Here is a 25,613-nt window from a genome sequence, read left to right on the forward strand (position 1 = left end):
GCGGCGGCGGCGGCGGCGGCGGCGGCAGCGGCGGCGGGGGGGGAGGGGCCGGGCGGGGGGCTGGCGGCAGCGGCGAATGGACTCGCGGGTATCGGAGCTGTTCGGCGGCTGCTGCCGGCCCGGGGGGGGCCCGGCCGTGGGCGGAACCCTGAAGGCTAGGGGCGCCGGCGGCAGCAGCAGCTGCGGTGGCCCGAAGGGGAAGAAGAAGAACGGAAGGAACAGAGGGAGCAAAGCCAACAACCCCCCGTACCTGCCCCCCGAGGTAAGCACCTGAGAAGTGGCGGGGTGAGAGGAAACCACTCCTTCCGGTCCCAGGACTCCAGGAAGGCGGGTCAGAGAGAATTAGTACCCCCTTCCGGTGCCAAGACCCCCAGGAGAGGAGAACCCTTCTTTCCGGTCCTAGGACCCTAGGGAGGAGGGACAGAGAGACTGGGCCTCCCCCTCCGGTGTTAGGACCCCAGGGAGGAAGAGGGGGGAGGGGGATCCCCCCACTCTGATCTAGGTAACTCCAGAAGTGGGGAAAGGGGATCCCACCTGCATCCCTTTGGGAAGAGCAGAGTAAAATGCCCCGGTCCCCTCCCTGCTGCAACAGGAGAAGGGAGACTGCATCCTGGGATGAGGAGTTAAGAGTTTTCTGAACTTGTTCCACGGGGAGGAGGGTAGTACCCGGGAAAAGAGCAATATGTTCCGTCCTTACAAACACACACACACACACACACACAAGCAATATGTTCTGTCACTACACACACACACACACACACTCACACACACACACACACACACGAGAACAGTCAGGCTTAGTCCTCCTGCCCTTTCCCTGTCCTATGAGGAAGTGGGGACAGCCTCCACCTTCCTGCTCCATCTGTCCCTAAGGCAGACAATAACTGCTACTTTGTCCCTCTTAGAAAAGGAGGACCCAGGGGAAGAGCCTCATCAAGTGGTTATAAAACTTTAGCATGTATGAGAACCACCTGGATTGCTGCTCCACCCCTAGAATTTATGATTCAGTAGGTCAAAGGTGGCCCTGATAGTCTGCGTTTCTTATAAGTTCCCAGGTGATATGAATGCTGCTGGTCCTGGGACCACACTTTGATAACCATTAGCCTAGACCATTATCCTTGTACCACTTTTTGAAACCATCCTAATTCTTCATCTCCAGCAAAATGATAAAAAGGAAGGTCTTTACTGATGGGAAAAGATCTCCTTTATACTCCATGAGGTGGAGATTATGGGTGAAGACCTGTAAGAGCCTGGGAGTCAAAGGGCCTTGAAGGGATGGAATGATGACCGGAAGGGGAAAAGAAAAATAAAATGATCAGGGAGGAGGAGTGCAGGAATGCAGGACAGGCAGAACAGGCAAATCTCATATCCTTTTGTACCCGAGAGGGGCAGGCTCAGGCAACAGGATCCTTCTGTGTTGGGTCACCTGATATAGGGAAGAGGAGGAGATTGTGGGATGGACTCAAGATTTCACCTCAACTGAGGCATGAGAGTTAGGGGACAGGAGGGGAAAAGCCACAGTGAGTCTAGTTTGTGGCGTCTATCTCCTTCATTATATTTTGAGTTTCTTCTCTTCATCTCAACCCCAACTTTGGAGCCCTGCCTCTCTTTCACCTGGACTCCTTTCTTATCAGGCTTGTAGTGACCAGTGCTGAGCTCACCCTTTGGCCGTGCTCCAGAACCTCTTGCAACCTCTTATTCTTGATGTCATCAGCTGAGAGGGGCGGGCAGGAAGGAAATGGTGTCTCTCAGATGAGTGGCAAAGAATGGCCTCAGCAGCCTGGACACGGAGAAGACATAGACTTGTGGGGACAACAGTTTGAGGCCCTAGGGGGAAGGGAGGGGGAGAATCTTGCATCCAGGAAGAGCGTGCTGCCAGTGATCAAAAAAGGAGGGAATCCGGGTTCTGTTCCTGGCTTAGATGGGTGACTGACTGTGTTCTCAGAGGCCTTTCCTTCAGAGAGGTAACACTGGGACTGAGTATAGGGCTGGTCTGCCATGACCTTTGACAGACACCTGCCTAAGCAAGTGCAGCTGAGGCTTCCTGCTCTCTTAAGTTAGCTGCCTGGACCCCAGTGGGAATCAAGGGGAAGTAGGGGTTAGGTCTGGACAGTGTGTGGTAACTGCTCCCTGTTTCTTTTCAGGCTGAAGATGGAAACATCGAATATAAAGTGAGTCTTAGGTTGGGGAGGGTCAGGTTGTCCTTGCTGGCGTGGGATGATTTCTTTGAGATCCTTCTAACTTCATGATCTGTAGTAACTTAAAGATGTGGTTCAGGGTAAGGGCTCTGTACCTCATTCTGTTGGAAGAGGACTCACTGTTAGAGGAGGTCAGGGATGAGGGTAGTTAAGAGGGAAGGGAAGGTCCTGGTCCTTTCGGCAGGACAGATGGGGAGCATGTGGGTTCAGGAGGAGCATCTCTGACTTTACCTTCTCATGATACCTCACCTGCCCTAAGCTGAAGCTGGTGAATCCATCCCAGTATCGTTTTGAGCACCTGGTGACACAGATGAAGTGGCGGCTCCAGGAGGGCCGCGGTGAGGCTGTCTACCAGATTGGAGTAGAAGACAATGGGCTGCTGGTGGGGCTGGCTGAGGAGGAGATGCGGGCCTCCCTCAAGACCCTGCACCGGATGGCAGAGAAGTATGCTTCCCCTTCCCCTTGGTTCTCCTTTCCCTAAATCTGGACCCACGCATGCCCAGTCACCTAGGGCCTGCCTCCCCTTGACAGAGGGCTGAAGTGGGGAGGGTTAGGTTTCTGGGATCCTCTGCATTGGATCCAGGCTTTTTTGCTCCTTTGCTTAAGGTTTGTTTGTATAAAGGGAGCTGTGGATGTGGGATAGACTGGAGGGGGGGTAAGGAAGTGAAGAAAGGTGTTGGGAGCTCTGTGGGAGGTATGAGAAGGCCATTGGTCCAGAGCAGGGATGGAAGGGGGCAGGGGTGTACAGGTGAGATGTGGCAGCTGTGGCCTTGCCGTGGCAGGGTCGGGGCAGACATCACTGTTCTCCGGGAGCGAGAAGTGGACTATGATAGTGACATGCCCCGGAAGATCACCGAGGTGCTGGTACGAAAGGTCCCTGACAACCAACAGGTGGGCTCACACCCTTCCCTGCCTCTCACGCCCATGCTCCCTGGGAGGACCCCGTGGTGGCAGACTCTCCCCTGGCCTGGGACCCTGGGGTGGGTCCAGTTCATCGTTTGGTCCCCAGAGAGTGCCACTGCCTTTGACCTTAACTCTCAGTGGAGAGAGGTGAAGGGTTGGAGCCCTGACCTCTGACAATTCATCCACAGTTCCTGGACCTCCGTGTGGCTGTCCTGGGGAATGTGGACTCAGGGAAGTCGACTCTGCTTGGAGTCTTGACCCAAGGAGAGCTGGACAATGGGCGGGGCCGGGCTCGGCTGAACCTTTTCCGCCACCTGCATGAGATTCAGTCCGGCCGAACCTCCAGCATCAGCTTCGAGATCCTGGGCTTTAACAGCAAGGGAGAGGTGCATGCAATCAACGGGACCCAGTGGGACCAGACTCTAAGGATGGGATGGTAGTGGTGAAGGACGGAGTCTGAGGTCAGAGTGTGGAGACTTTCTGGAATAGTGTAGACAAAGGCCCTGAGGGCACTGAACCAGCTCTGACCTCCTTAGAAAACAAATGGGGAATCAACTGAACTAAATCTGAAATGGGGCTCAGGGTTAAGAGGCAGGGTCACCCAGGGACTGGTTTAGGTCCTGGCAACTCTTGAAGGGTTGGGGAGGCTGGCAGGGGGCACTGAGAGCCCTGGGCTCTGGGCCAGGTGGTGAATTACAGTGACTCACGGACGGCAGAAGAGATCTGTGAGAGCAGCTCCAAGATGATCACCTTCATCGACCTGGCAGGCCACCACAAGTACCTGCACACCACCATCTTCGGCCTCACCTCCTACTGCCCTGACTGTGCCCTGCTCCTTGTCAGTGCTAACACTGGGATTGGTACGAGGCATCGGGGCAGGGATGGGGCTGGAGGGGGGTGCTGACTCTCCTACCCTGGGCCTCCTTAAATCTGGGAGCCAGACCAACTCCCCTCTTGCTCTCTCCTCCTTCCCTCATTCTAACTCTTCTTCTTGCTGCCTGCCTGCCTTCTCTGAGCAGCCGGCACCACAAGAGAACATCTGGGGCTGGCACTGGCCCTGAAAGTGCCCTTCTTCATCGTGGTCAGCAAGGTGGACCTGTGTGCCAAGACCACAGTGGAGAGGACGGTACGCCAGCTAGAGCGGGTCCTCAAGCAGCCTGGCTGCCACAAGGTCCCCATGCTGGTCACCTCTGAGGACGATGCCGTCACTGCTGCCCAGCAGTTTGCCCAGTCCCCCAAGTAAGCCTTTCTCACTCCAGAGCCCTAATACACAGGGATGGCTCCACAGGGCCCCGGAACATGGGGTACCCCTCCCCCTAGGACCAGACCCGTTCTGGCTCAGTTCTGTGGTTTTTCAGGTTGGGATTGTAGGAGGACGTCTTTGCTAAAGGCTGGACCCTTCCCCCAAGCCAGCTTTGCTGACGCCTGGGACCCTGGGGACGAAGTGCTGTGCCAGGCATTTCCGTCTCCCTGGGCTCTGGGATGGGCCTCACGTGCCACACTCCATGGCTCACAGAGGGAGGGCCCCAAGCTCCTGAGAACCTTAGCAGACAACAGAGAGGAGCCCCTCGCCACTCCAAGAGAAGCTCACCTTTCCATGTATAGGGCTCCAGCCTCTGCTTCCTGTTGGAACTTTCCTGATCTGCGCATTCCCTGCCTCCCTCTACAGTGTCACCCCCATCTTCACACTGTCCAGCGTGTCTGGAGAGAGTCTGGACCTGCTCAAAGTCTTTCTGAATATTCTGCCGCCACTCACCAACAGCAAAGAGCAGGAGGAACTCATGCAGCAGCTGACGGAGTTCCAGGTAACTGGCCATCTGAACGGGCAGTGAGCTGGGGATCTGGGAGGGACCAATTCCCAGCCCCGAGTCTGTTTAGAGATTTTGGACTTGCCAGCCCTTGATAGAATCTTCTTTGGCTTCAGGTGGATGAAATCTACACAGTACCAGAGGTGGGGACAGTTGTTGGAGGGACACTTTCCAGGTGAATTGCCTTTCTTGCTACCCACCCTACTCAGCCCTCACATACCCAAACTCTGGAAGACATCATAGCCCAAAGGAGACCCTGGAGTTGAACAGAGCCCATCTAAAGGATGTGCTTGTTTGTAAATTAGGCTTTCACCATCAGAGGAGCTAGAGAAAGCTTGTGTATTGGCTTATAAGGGAAGAAACAGTATTGCTGCTTATTAGGACTCTCCAGGCCCCTGGGGGAGAGGTGTGGGTCTTGGCCCCAGGAAGAAAACTAGAGTGCATCAACTGACTTCATCTCCAACTAGGGAAATGAGAGGTCCCTTAAGACTCTTTCCAAAGCAGAGGATGAAACCCAAGGGGATAATTGCTCTTTCAGGGATCAAGTGCTCAGTGTCAAATCAACAGGTACCTGTCTGCCAGCGTCACTGCCAGCCTTTCCTGGTGTTAGCCTTCAGTCTGAATTCTGGACTGGGGCAAGGCAGTCATCTCCCCTACCTTCCAGTCAGAACTTAGGGTCTCTTTCTCCCACCCGAGGGACTCAATCTTAGAAGGGAAGGACCTAGTAGAGAAGCAGGTAGGGGGGCTTAGGCTGACGCTGTGCCACCTGCCCTGTGGGCTGCAGTGGGATTTGCCGTGAGGGCGACCAGCTGGTGGTGGGCCCCACGGACGATGGCTGCTTCCTGGAGCTGAGAGTATGCAGCATCCAACGCAACCGCTCTGCCTGTCGTGTGCTGCGAGCTGGTCAGGCCGCTACGCTGGCCCTCGGGGACTTTGACCGAGCACTCCTTCGCAAGGTGAGGTGGGAGGGTGGGTTGGAGAGAGAACACAAAGAGGAATGCCTGGGAGGCTGCCTCCTTGAATGAGAAGCATCTGTCTAAGGTGCTTCAGGGGAACTTGAAGAGAACCTAGTCTCTAACCCAAGAAGCCGGTTACACAGACTGTCCGTGTATGAAAAAGGCTTAGGGTACTCATACAGTGCAGATCACTAAATGTGAATTACTGTGGTGCAACCCGAATGTCCAGGACTCTGAAAGTAGTAAGCGTTAGAAGGGTTAGAGGACATGAAAGGTGGGTAAGGAAGGGTTCCCTCAAAAAGAAAGAGTTTTCAGTATTGTTTTCTGAGGTCTTTGTGTTGGAAGTCCTGGAGGAGGAGGAAGTTGAGCTGTAAAGGGTGTGAGGGTGGCCGGGGAGGAGAGGCTAACGTGAGGTCTGCCCTTCCTGGGTCTGGGGGCTGTGCCTCCCCAGGGCATGGTGATGGTGAGCCCAGAGATGAATCCCACCATCTGCTCAGTGTTCGAGGCAGAGATAGTCCTGCTGTTCCACGCCACCACCTTCCGGCGAGGCTTCCAGGTGACAGTACACGTGGGCAACGTACGTCAAACAGCAGTGGTGGAAAAGATCCATGCCAAGGTGAGCAGGGCCCAGCCATGCCCCTGTTTTCCCAGGGAAAAGTCAGAATTCTGCTTCCAGAAAGGAGGAAAGCCCGTCCCCAGATTTGTAGAGAGCTCCCTTATCCCACAAAGGGGACAAAGCCCCACTTGGGGTGGGCAGACGCCTGCTAGGCCCCCGAGGGTGGAGAGCCAAGGCTGGTAGAGACAGGAGGTACTTTCCAGGGGCAGTGACCATGTATCTGCTGCAGGACAAGCTGCGGACAGGGGAGAAGGCAGTGGTACGTTTCCGCTTCCTGAAACACCCAGAGTACCTGAAGGTGGGCGCCAAGCTGCTGTTCCGGGAGGGTGTCACCAAGGGCATCGGCCATGTCACTGATGTGCAAGCCATTGCAGCGGGAGAGGCCCAGGCCAACATGGGCTTCTGAACTCCAGGCAGGCACAGCTCTACTGCTGTCCCTACAGTACATAAGGTGACTTCCGGCCATGCTGCCCCCTGTTGGCGGCTCTGCGTGTTAGTAGGCTAGGGAGTGAGGGGTACTCTCTGCTGCTTGCTCCCTGCCACCTTTTCTGGAGAGACGCCAAGCTTGGTGTGACCAGGGAGGGGCAGTCCTGAGGGAGAGGACAGGAGAATTCAGGGCAGTGCTCAGCAGCTGTGTGTCCGCCTGGTTGGCTCATCAAGCTTGGCATCCCTACGGCCTGTCTACTGGAGGGAGCTGATCACCGCCACATTGGCCCAACTGTCAGGACTGGGCATGATTCGCCGGTGTGGTCCCTGCACGTCAGGAATTGTCACAACAACTGGGGGTGGTCCTCGAAAGCACTCCTTCTTCTATACCTCTTCTCAAGGCCATGTAAGTTGCCCATCTCTACTTGACTGTGGACAAAAGACATCTGCTCCTGGCCATCTGGTGGCCCAGGGTCTGAAGAAATGGCACAGGGACAGTGAATGGCAGTGCTCCCGCCCTGTGCTGAGACATGAGGTCTGCTCTTCAGCTTTGTCTCCCTTCCCTTCTTCACTCAAGGGCCATGTCCCCAGTTCCTCCTCTCAAAGGCCCCACAGGTGCTATTTGTTGTGCTGGCCCAGGTGTGGGGCCGCCAAGCTAAGACTTGGCGTACCGAAGGTCAGCTGCATGTCAATCAGTCTTGTCCCCTCCTCTGCAGTGATCTGTTAGTTTTAATGCTGGATCAAACAGGATGTTTTGCCACAGTCCCCAGACTGGTGGCTGGGGACCTGACTCACAGCTCCCCATCCTGCCCCCATGTAAGTCCTCTCTTGTTTTAGTAATTTGTAGTGATCATCCCTTTCCCTCTGTTGCAGGGAACCTGGAGGAAAGGGAAAGATATTGCCATACTTCCTATTCTTTAGAGCATGGATTCCCTCTTTCCCTTTGTTAGTGTCCTGGGTTCCCATGGACTCAGGGATTTGGTTGAGGTTTCTCTGCATATATATATACATATATATATATATATATATTTAAATACACATATATATATTGTACAGAATAAAAATGTTTTATTGAACACACTGTGCTTATGCTTAAGACCCAGGCGCATCTTCCAGAGCTGGATTCCTCTCCAGGATCAGAGACGAGTGAAATCCTTACACTGCTGAGCCCTGAATGGGGGAAGAACCCATTTGGTATCTCATTCACCCTGCTTCCTTTCCTCTCCCCCACTTGCGATCAGTATTCCAGTGCTGTGACTCAAGTATTCTGGCCTGTTTTGCATAGTTCTTTGAGTGAGCAGAATAGAAAGTGAAACTGCCACCTTTTCAGCTAAGATAGGTATCCACCCTGTACTTGAGGAGTTGGCCACTTGCTAATGGTCACAGGGGTAAGGAGGCTGATGACTGTGCCCTGTCAGAGATTTGGAGATAAGCGTGCCAGCTACTTAATGACGAGTAGAACTTAGAGACATGGCAATCTGGTCCTCACGCTTTTCCTAGCAATGCAAAGTAGCCTGAAGTGAGGTTTATATAGTCTAAACTGGCTTTTTGGAGCCGAAAGCCAGCTGGTGAAAACTTTGTCCCTTCCTCCTGTTTGTGTTCAGAGTACCTGACTACCACATTTTATGGGTGAAGAAATATGGCCCAAGGTTAAAGTCAACTGTAAAAAGCAGGGACTACAGGGACTTCCCTGGCAGCCAGTGGTTAAGACTCCACACTTCCACTGCAGGGGGCGAGGGTTTGATCCTGGTAGGGGAACTAAGATCCCGCATGCTGTGCAGTGTGGCCAAAAAAAAAATAAGCAGGGACTACATTTTCAGTACTAATCCTTGCAAAAGAAATTTAATTATAAATGTGGGCCATGGTCCCATGGGTATTCTGCCTCCAGGGTATTAAAGTGATAGCCTCCCTACCATTCAGGCTCAGCTGCTTTTTATATATCACTGGTTTAACTTGCTACTAAGAAGCCTGTGGTTGAAGAGCTTCCTCTTGGTGTTGGGAACTAAGAACCATTTACTTCTGTACGGTTGCTGATAAACCGCTATGAGGGAAGGTTATAGTCAGCAAAAAGGTACTATAGCCTTCTCCCAACACTGACCTTTGCATGTCTGTCTGCTGCCCCCTCCACAGGCTCATTGCCAGTATGCTGGGGCAGGGCTGGCATTCCCAAGAAAACAAGGTGTGCTGCTTGTATTGTCTTTATTGGTTATTCACTAGTGCTCCCCCTACCTCCCCCCACTACCTGTCTTGGCCTCTAGAAGGTCAATGAAACCAAAGTTTCTACCACATTACTTTTCTATTTGACTCCTTCCAGTCAACTGAAGTGTTAAAAATTTGTTCAACTTGATCTGTACAGCACCCAGAGGAGATTTTTTTTTTAAACTTCTCCCTAGATTAGGAAAGGAAGTTTTGGAAAATGATACCGAGACATCTCCACAAACTAATGAGGCACTTTGCTACATTAATGCAACATTGAGGAGTATAAAAAGGTGTATAAGTAGTATGTACGTTTTTATTGTTACAGTTCTGGTAATCTTAAAATTTTCAGTATATACGTTTCATCCAGTGAATATCAAGCACCTGTTGTGTGCAAGGCACTGTGAAGAATTCTTGCCTTTAAGAAATCTACAAATCTAGTAGGGAAAGAGCCATGTATACAGTAAGCACTATCTTTTATTAGATATTTAACTGCCACAAAGTGGAAGGTCTTTCTGGAGGAAGAACTAATTTGCTAGACACAGTGGTTTTCAAATGTTCCCCCTTCAAATTACAGACCCCCAATTTATAAATAAGCTAAAATAAGCCTAAAAGTACTGGTTTGAGTACATGTATGGGAAGGGGGACTGTGTGTACCGTTCTCCCTACCCTCTTATCTCCCCCCCGCCACCACTCAGTTCATCTTTGATTGGGTTCTCTGTGTAATCATCAAAAACATTTCCCATATCAGAAAAGCCAAAACTGACTTTCCACACATAAGAATGGAGATTAAGAATACAGTACTATAAACATGGACTAGTGCAAAAAGCTACAATAATTCATTTAAAACCCTAAGCTAAAGATTCACACTTCAGTAGGGAAGAGATGAACATGCCAGTGACCCTGAAGGCCCAAGCATTTACCTCTTACATTTGTATTTAGAGTTTAAGGAAATGACATTGCCCTCTACAAACCTGGTGGGCTGTTATTATCTTCTAGATGGTATTTCTCAAATTTGTTAATATACAAATTCATTAGGGGTGGGGGTAAGGCTGAGACTATTTCTAACAAGTTCTCTGGTGGCAGAGCTGCTGCCCCTCAAAATCACACTTGCAGTAACGAGGTCCTAGAGATGATCTAGTTCTGATCATGACTTAGCCAATCTAAACAGAGTTCCTGAGCTAGTCCAGTAACAGTCTCATTGCAAGAGGTAGAAGGGCCAATGGCTAAAATTGTGGCTGTGATAGGGTTTACTTGAATGAAATTCAGTATTTATTGAGTAGCTTCTATGTACACAGTCCTGCCCTAAATTAGTTACCACTTTAGGGTTTCAGGTCTTCACCTCACATAAAAAAATTTTTTTAAACTTTTTTTCACTCAGTTCCTTTTATGTGCCAACGTTAAGCTACATACTTTAAGTACATTTTTCTCAATCTTCAATAATCTAAGGCATTATCTCAGTTTTATACATGAGGAAAGTGACTTGCTCAAGGCCGTATTCCAAGAGGCAAAGCCAGGTTTGGAACCAGATCTCTTAACGTTCCAAGGCCCAGGCATTTTAAACTGTATGACACTGCTTCCCTAAAGACTAACAATTAAAAACTCAATGCAGTTGTATCTCTGGAAGATGAGTTTTTACATCCCTGCCAACAATAGAATTAGAATCCCTGAGATGGGAGCCTTAACTCAGCATCTAACCGGATTATTTTCCTTATTAAAATTTTTATAAAGTTATAAATTTCCTTGAGAAGTGAACATATTTCCATCTCCCAGTTACAAATAAAATATTAAAACCCTGCAGCAAGCCTGAGGGCAGCATTAGTGTGTTAATGGCTTAAAAAATGATTCCAATGTCTGCATGCCCTGAGGCCTAGGGCGTTTATTATTGGAAGCCAAAGGGCTCTTGGGATTTCTTTTGCCTTGAGGAGAACTGGCAGGAACAACCTGGGGGTTTGAGGAGTGGGGCTGCAAAAAGGATTTCTGCAAGTCCAATGCAAAATGATAGTCTGTATGTTCTGGCATCTCCCATACAGGTACCAGAGAGCCACACTTCTCACAGGGCACTTGGTCCTCAGCAGCCAGAAGACTGGAGGTAGTAGTTGCCTTCTGAGCCACCTCCAGAGCAGACTTGGAAGTTAAAGAAGTAAGGCTGCTCAGGCTGTTCTGGGCCAAATCCATCTCTGCAGGAGTTGCTTTGAAGGATCCTAACTTCACCTTTTCACAGACAGGGGCACAATCTGGACACTCTGCTGGAAAACAATTTGGTAACTCTTTAGGACTGGACTGTGGTTTTTGTGGAGGGAAGAAAACATTAGTAAGCTGTTTCTGCTTTAGAAGCAGACTTTTCTGTTTAAAGAAGGGCTCAGTTCCTGAAGTACGACTGGTTTGGAAAGGTAATGAGGGCTTGGAGGGTGAATTGCTTATGGGGGCCTGCGTAGTGGCAGTAAGAGAAGAAAGTGAAGCTTCTTTGACTTTCTGCTTTTCTGCAGCTTTCTGGAAGAATGATTCCAGAGAAGTGGTTGCTTTCTTAGTGGTTGTCACCGCTGGGCCATTTTCCTGGGTCTTAGCTTCTGAACTGGTAATTGGCACCTTTGACGGAGAACTTGGGTCACTGCTCAAGAAGATGGTGATGTCTGTGCCAGGTGAAGGGGCAGAGGCAGAGAATTTGGTAGCACAGAGGAAAACCATTGTAAGGGGAGGGGACCTGAATAGAAAGTAAAAGAATAAGATTAGCACCAGGTCACACGTTCAGTTTGTAAATGATTGGGATTCTGATTCTGCCACAAAAGGAAACTTACTGCAGTGGTTCTCAAACTTGAGGGCATATTGGATTAATAGATTCAGTAGACCTGGGATGGGCAGAGAATCTGCCATTCTAACAAGTTCTCAGGTGATGCTGACCTTGCTGGTCTAGGACCACACCTTGAGAACCACTGACCTTGGTGAACACCTACTAAGTCAGATGTGTAAGTTGGATCCCCTGACAGCTGGGTTTATTGTTTTCATAAGATACTGCTGCAGAGCTGCTGAAATTCAGGGTTGAGGCAAGAAACTATTCAGGGCAATAAAAAAGCTTTAGAATATTTAGACTGGAAAGACTTTTGAAAAAATCCTCTTATGCACTCTTCTGTTTTTAAACAGAACCGGAACTCTGACAGACTTTCAACTCTGGAATTTCTAGAGAATGAAATTTCACAACTGCTTTGGTTATCTGGTCTCAGAAATATTTCAAGAAATTCCTGTCATAAAGTTCCTCATTATGTCTAATTACCCAAATAAATTTTCACGAGTTGAATTTTGGAAGATGAAATGTGCTTTTATATACAGATTAGTCCCTTGATGAGGTAAATTTAAAAATTGGGGCTTCCCTGGTGGCGCAGTGGTTGAGAATCTGCCTGCCAATGCAGGGGACACGGGTTCGAGTCCTGGTCTGGGAAGATCCCACATGCCGCGGAGCGACTGGGCCCGTGCGCCACAACTACTGAGCCTGCGCGTCTGGAGCCTGTGCTCCGCAACAAGAGAGGCCGTGATACTGAGAGGCCCGCGCACCGCGATGAAGAGTGGCCCCCACTTGCTGCAACTAGAGAAACCCCTCGCACAGAAATGAAGACCCAACACAGTCATAAATAAAATAAATTAAAAAAAAAAATTATCATGACAGTATCTCACTATTCTCCTCTTTCATGCTCTGGGACAGTCTTATAATCAGACAACGTTATGCTTCCCTGTCAATATTTCACACTCTTGGTGAGTAGTATTTGTTATAGTCTGCCAATTTACAAGGTTTAATGTGAACATAGTATCACAATTATCATTTGGTTCAGTAAAACCATTCAGTATTTGAAAATAAATATACCAGGAAGTAAAAGTAAATTATTCTAAGTAAAGAACAAAGACTCTAACTTTAGAGACCCATACATTTAGTACCCATATATTCAGATATGCAGTAACTTAGGTGCCTAACTAAACTTTTCTTTTTATAATCTCCAATGTAGATCTATAAATAAACAACCAATTTATCTTCCTCACATAATTCTATTTACATTGTGAATCTAGAATACTTTTTTCAATTTAAGAGGCTATGTTAAATAAATAATTATAGGATTCCAATACTGAAAATCATTATTATCTGGACAGTAAATGAATACACTCCAGTGTATACTTGGTTATCTTTAATGGCCAGCTGAAGTGAAGTTTATTATTATGACATTTGGTATTACACCAGTGGAGCTTGTAACTGAGTTGGGATGTGAGATAGAGATTACTGGTGAATAGGTCACTTTCGTTATCAAGGAAGATGATTTTAAGATAGAACCATCAAGCAGTTGAGAGAAAAGTTCCCTGAAACTTGAGTTCTGTACTCCTAAGTACAATTGGTCATTCCCCTGACTACAGCAAATTGATATAGGCAGGGATAGTATTGGTTCACTCTGCCTCTCAAACCAAATGTAGGCAAAGAGGCTGCAGCTGAGCTGCCTTGTTTCTGGTGCTTCTTCTGTGTCCTACCCCAGCTGGAATGCTTATATACCCACTAATTTTAAATAAAGACAGGGTTTAAATCTCAAAAGAAGATGAGTTAGAAGGAAACTCACCATTCAGTTTGGGTTACTGAAGTGTTACAGTTCCTGATGACAGCAAATGCATCATGGCTCATCTTGTGAGCATCATAGCGAATAAGGGCACAGCAGCGGCGCAGGCTGCTGAGACGTTTGTCTCCTTGTACGCGAATGCTCACAGCCAACTGAGTGGCCACCCTGTCATTCTGTGGGTATAAATGGATTGAGAGAGAACTGAAGTTACCTTGAGCATGTGGCTTCTATATAGTGAACTCTGTGAAAGGAAAAAACCAGGGTGACAGAATGGTTTGGGAATAGGTTTAATTTTTTTTAATTTTGTGCTGTTTCTGAGTATAAGTAATAGGAGAAGACATAATTTAGATGATGGAATATTAGAATGTCTAGGATATTTTGACAGGTAATGGGAACAGGACAGAATAAATTAAAAGGGATTCTCCTGAATGTTTTGTTTTTTTTTTTTTTGGTGGTGGTGTCCATGCAGGAAGATTATACTAAATACTTGTAATACTATATTCTAGTTTGTGACTGAAGGAGGGTTCATGTAAGTCATTGAAAGGGTGTCAGGATTGAGTAGTGGATCTATTCTTTAATCTGCTCTGATGCTCTTTTGCTTAAGAAGAGCAGAAGTGGACTTACCTGGTGGCACAAGTGGTTAAGAATCCGCCTGCCAATGCAGGGGACACGGATTCGATCCCTGGTCCGGGAAGATTCCACATGCCGCAGAGCAACTAAGCCCATGTGCCACAACTACTGAGCCTGCGCTCTAGAGCCCACGAGCCACAACTACTGAGCCCGTGTTCCACAACTACTGAAGCCCGTGCACCTAGAGCCTGTGCTCCTCAACAAGAGAAGCCACCGCAATGAGAAGCCCACACACTGCTATGAAGAGTAGCCCCTGCTCGGGCTTCCCTGGTGGCGCAGTGGTTGAGAGTCTGCCTGCCAATGCAGGGAACACGGGTTCGAGCCCTGGTCTGGGAAGAGCCCACATGCCGCGGAGCAACTGGGCCCGTGAGCCACAGCTACTGAGCCTGCGCGTCTGGAGCCTGTGCTCCGCAACAAGAGAGGCCGCGATAGTGAGAGGCCCGCGCACTGCAATGAAGAGTGGCCCCCGCTTGCCACAACTAGAGAAAGCCCTCGCACAGAAACGAAGACCCAACCAGCTAAAAATAAATAAATAAATAAATAAATAAAAATAAAGGAATTCCTTTAAAAAAAAAAAAAAAGAGTAGCCCCTGCTCGATGCAACTAGAGAAAGCCCGCGCGCAGTAACGAAGATCCAACGCAGCCAAAAATTAATTAATTAATTAATTTAAAAATACGTGTTTGTTAAATGCATAAATATTTCAATCTTAACAACAACAACAAAAAACAGCAGTAGTCTCCGCTAGCACCTCCTTACAGCCCATCTATAGAAGATAAAGTGTAGTGAGCCTGCCTCTAGAGAGCATGATCACTGATTCACTTTTCAGTGACGTCTAAGTGCCTGAATACTGTTGATGCAAAGCAAACTAAGAAATAAAGGTCAAGAGGCAAGAAGGTAAAAAGTATATATAGGGATCCCCTCAAAATCAAAAGATTCTAGTGAGAAGAAACACCCCTAAGACAAACCAAGAGCAGCGACCAACTTCTAGGTAAAAATACATTTTGTATTTTTGTGCATTTTGTAAATACAGTTTATACAGATTTGTATATCTCGAGAGAAGACAAATAGGCAATTACAAACAAGTCCTTGTTGACTAAAACCGTTCAACCATAACTGACTGCCTACTATGTATCAGGCACTATCTAGAGATACAGGAGAGAATAAAGTCCAGGCCCTTCTGGATCTTATCTTGTAGTATGGCATGTAATAGAAATGACTACAAAGTGCCATGGAAAAAAGCAGAGTAAGGCAGAGAGTGATGGAGGCTGCTGATATGACAGGGTAGTTGGTGAAATTTACTTGGTGTGTTAAATAAACAGGGAGGAGGCCAGCAAGTGGAGTCTAGAGGGGAGTGAGCTAGGGGGAGATGATAGGACATAAGGTCATTGACTGTTTGTTAGAGAATAAAGAGATGAGAACGGAGCGACACCTAGTGGGCAAAGTCAAATAGGCCCATAACACAACCTCTTTATGTTGCATCCCAAAGAACAAACATTTACCACCACCTCAGCTAAAAAGGGGCAAACAGGTAATTATAGATGATTCCTGACAGTATACAGTTGATGTCTCAACTGGAGAGGACATATCAAACAATACCATCAGGAAAATGGAAAGAAAATCCACAGAATGGGAGAAAATATTTGCAAATTATATATTTGACAAGGAACTTGTATCCAGAATACATACAGAACTTTTAAAACTCAATATAAAGAGACAACCCATGTCAAAAATGGGCAAAGGATCTCGACATTCATTTCTCCAAAGAAAATAAAATAGCCAATAAGCACCTGAAAACCATGAGATACCACTTCACACCCACTAAAAATTTTTAAAAAGACAATAACAAAGATATAGAGAAATTAGAACCCTCTTACATTGCTGGGAGTGTAAAATAGTGCAGCAACAGTCTGGTATGCTAACATAGAGTTGCCATGTGACTCAGCAATTCTACTCCTAGGTATATATACAAAGGAAATGAAAACATGTCTACACAAAAATCTGTACATGAATGTTCACAGCAACATTATTCATAATAGCCAAAAAGTGGAAACAAATATCCATTCACTGATAAATTGATAAATAAAATGTGGTATATCCATTCAATAGAATGTTGTGATAAAAAGGAATAAAGTACTGATAGATGCTACAATATGGGTGAACCTTGAAAATATTATGTTAATTGAAAGATTTCAAGCCAGTCACAAAAGGCCACATATTATATTATTCCATAGATATGAAATGTCCAGAATAATTAAGTCTATAGAGACAGAAAGCAGACTAGTGGTTGCGTAGGGCTGGGGGAGTAACTATTAGTGGGTATAGGATTTCTTTTTTGGGTTACGAAATGTTCTTAAATTGATTATGGAATAGTTGAACAACTCTGAAATACACTAAAACTACTGAACTGTATACTATAAATGGGTGAATTTTATGGTGTGTAAATATATATATATGTATCAATAGAGCTTTTTTTTTAAAAGAGAGAAGATAAACTGATCATCAGATGTTTCATCTTGGACCTATGACTCTGTCTCTAAAACTGAGTACTTCTTTGTCACGTGGACTATGTTAAAGCCGAATAATTTACAGTCCAATCCCTAAATGTCCTGCTTAATGGTTCTGTACTCTGATGAAGATCCACTTTATATTCAGAGTTGCAGTAACATTTAGATAATATACAAAAAAGTAAAAGCAAATGGTAATGAGGGAGACAGGAGGAGTCAGGTCTTACGTTCACAGATCCAGGCTTTTGAAAATCATACTGAGTTTTATGGCAGTTTTATGGGAAAAGATAAAAGATTTCTTAAAATTTTCCAGCTGGTATCTTTTTGTATCTTTGTTTCTACTCCATAAGGTAAGGAGCAACTTGTATTTAAATCCCAAAGCTCACCCCAGGAATAAAGAAAGAAAATCTTACATTATTTCGGTCCTTGATTAGTCTCTCCTCTAGTTCCTGGGCTAATTGCAAAAGCCACCATTGTACCTAAAAAAAGTATTGAGACTTTAATCTTTCATTTAAAGACTCTAGGTTCATTATAGAACTAAATGGTGGTTTTGTTCAGTTCTCCCCAAAATGGAAGTGTGCAACAAAGTCTCCCCTGTAACGATCCCAGGATCATAGGAATCTTCAGTACTCTGACCTGCCCTAGCTCAAGATCTTTCATTTTCTTTTCCTGCTGGCATGCCATCAGGTGAATTTCAGGCATGTTCCAGCTCTGAGAAAAAAAGACACAAACTTGAGGCACAATATCCTGGCCTCCAAAGATTTCACCTACCAAAAAATGAGTAATTCCATTTCGAACTTCAATCAGCTCCATTCTATTTCTTTTTAGATGGAAGAAAGGGAAAAAATAATAATAAAAAAAATAATCCCAAGTTAAACTAATCAATTTTCTGCACACAAAAAACCTTCTATTTCCTTCATATTTTACAGCATAAAGGTCCCATCTAACTTTCCACAGCTACCAAAACCTACCCACCAACTCTCTTAAAAGAGGCAATGTTCTGTCAAGAATGTCTGCCTACCTGTTCCGGAGCAGCCAGAGCTGTTTTTCCTGGGAAGTTCTTGCCGCAGCCAATGGTTTTGGGTATTTGCCTGGGTCTAACTGGTTCATGTTCAATCCCCCGGCACATGGCATATAGCCAAGATCTAATAAAACCAGCAAAAAAGTTTAAGGTGAAAGAAAATGATTATTCTTGTTAAAACAAAATACCTATATTATACTACCTTTTATCCCTTTCATGAAAAAGGAAAAATTTGTTCAAAATTAAGTACACCTCACCCGTAACAGAATCCTTGCCCTTCCCAATGATTTCCAGTAATGATAAATTGCCAAGGAGAACACATTATGCTTTCTAAAGCCAAGTCATCATTTGTATTTTTGGAAAAGTGCCAACTAAGCCACAGATTTCATATCCCCAAGTATTTTTGGTACTTACTAAGCATAAATACAAGGATTTTTAAGAGAACAACAGCATCTTAGCACACATAAATGTTGTACATGCATATATCAGAGCTTCAAAGTAACAGTTCCTATCCTACCAACCTATTTAGGCACGTGAAAAAAACTAGACTAATAGGTTATAATGATTTAATATTTTAAAGCAAAAGGACCAATGCAATTACCTCGAGGAGCAAATATTAACCTAAAGATAGGTCTAGATTTTACCTGATTCTCTTGTCTGCATTTGAATTTAGCATATCCATAAAGGTTATGATTGAAAAGTATTAGGAATCACTTACCCATTCTTCTCCCCAAAATGACTCTGGAGCTGGGATTCAGTGAACTGGGTCAGTTCTCCCATGTATTCTACCCCCAGGATTTCAATGACAGAAGCCCCTAGCTTTCCTCCAAGATTACGGCTAGCAACAACCAAAAAAAGACAAAAGATTTATAGGTCACATCATAAATATCTAGTTAGCGTAGATACAAAACATTTTGCCTGAGTAAGAAGCTCTCCAGAAAGTTCAGGGAAAATGAGAACACACATTGGTCCTGTAAACTACTGATTTTCTAGCATAAGAATTCAGTACTCTGGAAGTTAGGGCCTGGGAAGAAGATTAACCATAGCATAAACACAAGGGTAAAGTCATTAATTAGTTATCAAGTCAACTGTATATAAAGCTTTCAATTGTACAGGATCTACTGTCCCATTTAGGGATTAAAATTCCACCTCCAAAACAAACCCCTTCCATAGCTAAAACCTTTTATATTTAAGAATATAGTAAAAAAAAAAAACTCTTCAGCTTGGCCTTTGAGATGTCTAATAATCTGTCCTCAACCTCTCTGTTCAGTCCTTTTTCCATCACTTATCTTCCTCAATATGGTCCCAGTTCACTGGAAATATCTTATATTTTCTCCCTCTTGGTGCTCAAAACAGTCTCCAAATTGGTATTTCTCTTCTATTCTCACCTGACTCTCCGAATTGTGCCAATCTCATAACAAAATCCCATGCCTTTTTCATAAGTCCTTCTCAGATGACTTTTATAAACTTTGGTAACTACCTGTACAATTCATTTAGCAGTTACTCACATATAGTCTTGATGATAGCACTTTCACTATTGCTTTGAACAGTTATATCTTGTCCCTTCAGCAATATTATAAGCCCTTGTCAAGGACACACTATTGGTATGCACAACCTAGTTATTAATTTTATTTGGGAGCAATTCAGTAGCCCTGAACAGCTTGATACGCTACTAGAACAAAGAAAAGAAGTAAAATTCCTATTTGTTATTTAGTAACAGGCTTGAGTAAAAAACCTAGAAGGAAGTTAAACATATGGCTAAAAAACAGTTCATTTTTTAAAATTCAGGATTAAGTATCTTCCACAGATAATCCGGAATTGAAAGTTCATTAAGAAAAATATCTCAGAATGTTTGTAAAATTTTCTGTGTCATCTCCCTCCTGTCCCCATGGTACCTATTTTCCCTGGCTCCAATCCTTATGGAACAGAATAAACTACAACCAGAGAGGGCCTTCACATATATAGAAATGAAATCTAAGGTGCTCCCTGAATACTTACATTTTGCTAATAGGCACTTGGCTGAAGAGCTGTGGGACTGACCCATGTGAGACCAGGGTCTGCCGGTTGGGCTTGTTTAGTCCACAGGCCAGCTTTGCCAGAACCTGGAGCATGGAAAGTATAAAAACCCCATTACTGTCAACACCCACACACAGAGTTGGTGAATATTAACACACACATATACATGCATACACAAGGCACAGCTTAAGGGCTGTAACTAATGGTTTCCATGTTAAAAACAAAAACAAAACCAGAAACTCAAGACATCTCCAAAGCTTGGTGTCCCACAACATCCACAGTGGAAAACATGACCCACTATCATTATCCTCATTGTTCTTTCCACATCTTCCATTCTCAGTCTTTCTTTAGTCGTTTATTCCACCCGTGTCTATTCCTTAAGGTTTTCCTACTTCAAGAGGGTGAAAAAGTAGAGAAGCTACAGAAGAGACTTAAGATGCATTTCTTAGTATGTCCATACGAAAATGCTAAAACAAACTCATTTTACCCTACTCCATTTATATACATTTCTTGATTAATGGTTAGTCCATTTTGAGTCCCGGATTTAATACAGATTACCATCATTTAGTATCTGTGATAAAGACTGGGCTTGAAATCATTGTCCAATAGCAAACATCTTCTTATACTAAATAAGACTTCAAAATGAAAAAAACCCTTGAGAAGTCTTTTCAAAGAATAAGGTACTTCAGTGGTATCATTTAACAACTTATAATTGGTAGGAAAAATATAAAATCACTCTTCAAATTCATTGGAGAGATTCTCTGAAACTTCTACTAGGCCACATTTAGTCTAGTTTAAATTACTACATTGAGACTTTTGTTTCCCCTCCCTCCACCTAACCAGAAAAAAAAACCCCCAAAATTCTACTGGGTAGTTTGGCAACTTTCCTCTTCTTGGGAATTCCCTGGCGGTCCAGTGGTTAGGACTCGGTGCTCTCACTGCCATGGGCTGGGGTTTAATCCCTGGCTGGGGAACTAAGATCCCACAAGCTGAGCAGTGCGGAACTTTCCTCTTCTTGAGTGAGGGAGAGAAGGTAGTAACTAGGAATAATCAGCCACTGCCCAACTACTGAGTCTACACCAAAGGGGATGAAGATCCCAGGGCCACACTGCAGTTTAATCAGAAAGCACAGAACAAAAGCATAGAACACCCAGAACTCCACATAAGAAGTGAGATAATACTAGAAAATTCAGCAACGGAAAAGAAAATAAATAGGTTCCTACTAGCCTCCTCCTTTCTTTGTTTGCTTGCAGGATCTTAGTCCCCTGACCAGGGATTGAACCCAGGGCCCCCGGCAGTGAAAGCGCCGAGTCCCAACCACTGGACCACCAGGGAAGTCCTGCCTCCTCCTTTCTTCGGATAGTTCAGTCATTAAGGAAATACTGTGGATACAACTATGTAAATAACCATTTCCAGCAAAATTTTCAGCCTGCTTCTTAGGAAAGTACATGTGCAATGTCAATTCCCATGTTAAAGAATTACTTAGGTTTTTATTTGGTCTTCACCGTGAAGTTTAAGTAGAAACCCATTTCAAAGTATATGTATAATGATTTAAATGCCCCACTCATATCTATCCTGGCTGTTTGTTTTTTGTTTTGTTTTTGTTTTACTTTTTTTGTTTGTTTCTATCCCTGCTGTGTTTAACTACAGATATCTGTGTTTCTCTTTGAAATCTACTATTAGCCTTCACCTTATTGTGTGAAATCCCGGCTGAACACTGAAGACCAGTCTGCCTCTCTATGGCTGCTCTCATTTCCTCCACGATCACTGCGCCCACAGTGAGCTGTAGGTCTGGAGAGGTGGTGTTATCAGTCTGAAGAGAATCAAGCCATTGCAATAAGCCTTGTTTTCGCATTTCCTCTGAAAAAGTTGGGAGGTAACAGTTAGACTTCTTTTTTTTTTAAATCAGGGTTTTATTTGTGTTATCTAATGCAGAAATGCTTAGATTTCAGATACTTTAGATATGTAGGTTTTCACCAAAAATGGCAGCCGCTTTAGAAGACTATTCAGTATCACAACAGAGAGCAATTTCTCCTTCATACCAATTCTAGCAGCCTTATCTCCCAGCACAGGCTGAACCTTATAAGTTCTAATAAGCAACAAATATTTTGTATTGTCTTTCATGAGCAATGATTTAAAAGTACATCTGTTTTCTCTCTCCAGTTTTTCAACTTTCTTCTTCCAACTTCCCTTGCACATCACCAAGAATTCTATTAAGTTACTCAATTAGAAAATATTCAGAATTATTGCACGCTTCAGTATAAACTTAAGTTAGCATTTATGTATTTTTAGAGACTGAATAGCTTAAGTCCAATCAGAGGCAGTAGAAGATTTATTCTCTTGACAAACTATTTAAATTAGAAGTAGTTTTGTACCTTAGGGCTTTGAAAATAACTTACTATCCAATTTAGAACTAGTCACAGTTTTGAAAAACATTTAAAAAGTATTATATAACAAGGAAGTTAGGAAATATACACATGCTGTTTTAAAGAGGCTGTAATGAGGTATGAACAAGGCAAGAAAATTCAAAATATCTTGGAGAGGTAGAGTGAAGGGTCACATATATGGAGAAGAGGAGGAAGACGAGCACATAGAAGGAAGTATTTTCCAGCTATTGAGGACTGCTGTTTCTCTCCTTTGCTGGTCTGTCTCCCTCCTCTAACACCCTAACTGCAGATACGGAGCAATGTTCTCCTCTTCTCTGTATATATGCTTTTTCTCTCGGTGAACTGGTACTGGCTTATGTTTCAATTTGCTTATGCTAAGTACATGCAAATCTTAATCTCTATCCCCAAACTCTTAACTTTAATCCCTTACTTCTACCTCCCTACAGAAAAAGTCTTCTTGAATTTTTCATTACACTATCAAACAAAATACTACTAAAGTCAACCTTTATTATATCTTCCTCCCCAAAGGTTCTCTTTCCCAAACAACTCCCTATTTCTCTTAAAGGTTTAAAATCTAATATTGGCTTCTTCTTCTTTTTTTTTTTAAATTTATTTATTTATTTATTTTTATTTTTGGCTGCCTTGGGTCTTCGTTGCTGCACACGGTCTTTCTCTAGTTACAGCAAGCGGGTGCTACTCTTTGTTACGGTGCACGGGCTTCTCATTGTGGTGGCTTCTCTTGTTGCAGAGCGCGGGCTCTAGACACGCGGGCTTCAGTAGTTGCTCCTTGGCATGTGGGATCTTCCCATGTCCCCTTCGTTGGCAGGAGGATTCTTAACCACTGCACCACCAGGTAAGTCCCCTGGCTTCTTTTCTTTTATTCCCCTTTATTATAGTTATTTAGTTACCAAAGCCCACTTCAAAATATTTCACGTATCCATTGCAACCCACTGTATTTTATTCAGCTTTTCTTCATTCTTGCCTAGGCCACCTCAAACTTCTTTGCTTGTGTTTTTTGTTTGTTTTTGGCTGCACCGTGCGGCATGTGGGATCTTAGTTGCCCGACCAGGGATCAAACCTGTGCCCCCAGCAGTGGAAGTGCAAAATCTTAACCACTGGACCACCAGCGAAGTCCCCATAAATTTATAGTTAACTCTTAAAAATCAGGTAGTGTTAAGTCTTCCAACTTAGTTCTTTTTCAAAATTGTTTGGCTATTCCACATCCTTTGCATTTCCATACAAATTTTAGAATCAGTTTATCAATTTCTATAAAATCCTGCTGGGATTTTGGAGGGAATGCAATGAATCTGTAGGTCAACTTGGGGAGATATGAACTCTAATATTATTTAATCTTTCAATCCATGAGCATGGTCTCTTCATTGATTTCATCTTTAATTTGTCAGTGATGTTTTGTAGTTTTCACTGAACTAGTTTTTCCACATATATTGTTAAATATATCTCTAATAATTTTATGGTTTTAATGCTATTGCTTTTTAAATTTCAACTTCCCATTTAAAATTTTAATATATAGAAATACAATCAATTTTTGCATATTGACTTCGTCCCCTGCAACCCTGCTAATCTCACTTATTCTAGTTTCTTTTTTTTGGGGGGGAGAGTAGATTCCCTAGGATTTTCTATAAACATGGGCATGTCACCTGCATTTGACTAGAACTGTTGTAAGAGTGAGCACTGGTAGTTTGTGCCAAAACTTCGGGATTAAACTGATAAACCTTTAGCTATGGCCCACAACTCTAGGGACCATAACTACAAAAGAGAAGTCCCTATACTGATAACGGGTGTACCTTCCTCTGTGCTATGAGCTGATTAGTGCCTTCCAAGCTCCCTTTGGTTGTTGGCAGAATTTATCATCTTGGGGACTTCCCTGGTGGCAAAGTGGTTAAGAATCCGCCTGCCAATGCAGGGGACGTGGGTTTGATCCCTGGTCCGGGAAGATCCCACATGCCACAGAGCAACTAAGTCCGTGCGCTACAACTACTTAGCCTGCGCTCTAGAGCCAGCGAGCCACAACTACTGAGCCCGTGAGCCACAACTACTGAGTCCATGAGCCACAACTACTGAGCCCGCACGCCTAGAGCCCGTGCTGCACAGCAAGAGAAGCCACCACAATGAGAAGCCTGCGCACAGCAACAAAGAGTAGACCCCACTCGCTGTATCTAGAGAAAGCCCACGCGCAGCAATGAAGACCCAACGCAGCCAACAATAAATTAATTAAAATAAATTAAAATAAAAAAAGTTTATCATCTTGTGGCTGTAGGATTGAGGTCCCCATTTTCTTGCTGGCTGTCAGCAGAGGGCAGCTCTCAGAGCATAGCCATGGGGGCTTCTCCAAAGGCCCTCTTACAATATGGCAGCTTACTTCGTCAAAGCCTGCAAGGAGTCTAGCCAACTCTTACAGCTCTCAACTTTGGCAGTTGATTGATTTATTTTTTTAAATTTTTTATTTTATTTTTATTTTTATTATTATTATCATTATCATCTTTTTTTTGGCTGCTCCGGGTGGTACGCGGGGATCTTAGTTCCCTGACCAGGGATCAAATTCATGCCCCCTGCAGTGGAAGTATGGAGTCTTAACCACTGGACCTCCAGGGAAATCCCTGACAGTTGATTTATATTTTTTTATACCACTACACAACTGTTTCTTATTATATGCATTCACATGTTCAATACTTGCTTAGAAATAAATGAATTAAGAGGAAGCAAACGGAGAACAAATGAGTTCTTTAGCTAACACAAACCAGTTACAAAATGGTCCCGAAGGGTAAGTTTTCACTCTGGCAATTTTTGAGTATTATTTTTAATTAACCTTACTACTTAAGCTTTCCACACACATAACTATTTCAGAAACAGAAAAAACAAAGTTGCAAATGCAGCATGGCTGAGTAGGACCCATTAAGAGGCACGATGGTAAAGTTGAATGGGAACTTCAGTATAAAAACATCACAAATACCTCGACTCATTTTCCTAGCTTTGAAATATGTCACATCCACGAAAAACAATTTCTGGGAGGGTATATGCACTTAGATCAGCTAATTTCTGTTATCAGGTGTGGTTTTTTTTTATTACACACATCATATGAAGACTCAGGAGTATAATATCATCATAAATCATTTCCTAGACATTGTACTGTTCTGAGCACTCTAAATAATAAGATGATATCACTGCATCTCGAAGCTTAATATTTAAACTAGACACAATAAAGCAGCTTCTTCCTTCATATATGAATACCTTTTATTTCCTCATACAGAAATAAGATTTCTTTAAAACACTGGCATTTTATATAAAAATGTAAGAAAGATAGGTATAGAAGAGGAGCATGTCCATTTGAAGTAGTATTTGAC

At 44.3% G+C, this 25,613-nt stretch overlaps 2 protein-coding genes across 5 annotated transcripts in view; one reads left to right on the plus strand and one right to left on the minus strand.

Annotated features, from left to right (window-relative positions):
- The first annotated feature begins 40 nt into the window (after positions 1–40).
- GTPBP2 (GTP binding protein 2) lies at positions 41–7,983 on the plus strand. Of its 4 annotated transcripts, none has more exons than XM_036868614.1 (12): positions 41–262; positions 2,145–2,171; positions 2,458–2,642; positions 2,981–3,089; positions 3,290–3,487; positions 3,787–3,961; positions 4,121–4,340; positions 4,771–4,906; positions 5,026–5,084; positions 5,694–5,865; positions 6,317–6,481; positions 6,711–7,983. In XM_036868614.1, exons 1-12 carry the CDS (start codon positions 77–79, stop codon positions 6,885–6,887), a joined length of 1,809 nt encoding a protein of 602 aa, XP_036724509.1. In that variant the 5' UTR covers positions 41–76; the 3' UTR covers positions 6,888–7,983. The 4 variants fall into 4 exon arrangements, with proteins under 4 accessions (XP_036724509.1, XP_036724510.1, XP_036724511.1 ...); XM_036868615.1 differs by having other exon boundaries at positions 6,685–6,819; XM_036868617.1 differs by lacking the exon at positions 41–262 and adding an exon at positions 1,834–1,964 and having other exon boundaries at positions 6,711–6,917.
- Positions 7,984–8,681: 698 nt separating this feature from the next.
- Positions 8,682–25,613, minus strand: part of POLH (DNA polymerase eta) — a 31,011-nt gene continuing 14,079 nt past the window's right edge. Inside the window, exons 5-11 of the mRNA XM_036868613.1 lie at positions 21,555–21,724; positions 19,847–19,950; positions 18,567–18,686; positions 17,849–17,972; positions 17,241–17,306; positions 13,696–13,865; positions 8,682–11,807 (exon numbers count right to left, since the gene is read on the minus strand). Coding sequence (XP_036724508.1) covers positions 10,922–11,807; positions 13,696–13,865; positions 17,241–17,306; positions 17,849–17,972; positions 18,567–18,686; positions 19,847–19,950; positions 21,555–21,724 — 1,640 coding nt within the window. The 3' untranslated portion in view covers positions 8,682–10,921. The remainder of the gene's footprint in view (positions 11,808–13,695; positions 13,866–17,240; positions 17,307–17,848; positions 17,973–18,566; positions 18,687–19,846; positions 19,951–21,554; positions 21,725–25,613) is intronic.

This window comes from Balaenoptera musculus, chromosome 11 (assembly GCF_009873245.2).
Source record: "Balaenoptera musculus isolate JJ_BM4_2016_0621 chromosome 11, mBalMus1.pri.v3, whole genome shotgun sequence".
Classification (NCBI taxonomy): domain Eukaryota; kingdom Metazoa; phylum Chordata; class Mammalia; order Artiodactyla; family Balaenopteridae; genus Balaenoptera; species Balaenoptera musculus.

What these genes read in the sequence shown, in the direction of transcription:
- GTPBP2 (XM_036868614.1), top strand. Translation starts at nt 77, where the DNA reads ATGGACTCGCGGGTATCGGAGCTGTTCGGCGGCTGCTGCCGGCCCGGG. An exon ending in CTGCACCGGATGGCAGAGAA is followed by an intron (nt 2,643 to 2,980) that starts GTATGCTTCCCC and finishes TTGCCGTGGCAG; the next exon opens with GGTCGGGGCAGACATCACTG. An exon ending in GTTGGAGGGACACTTTCCAG is followed by an intron (nt 5,085 to 5,693) that starts GTGAATTGCCTT and finishes TGTGGGCTGCAG; the next exon opens with TGGGATTTGCCGTGAGGGCG.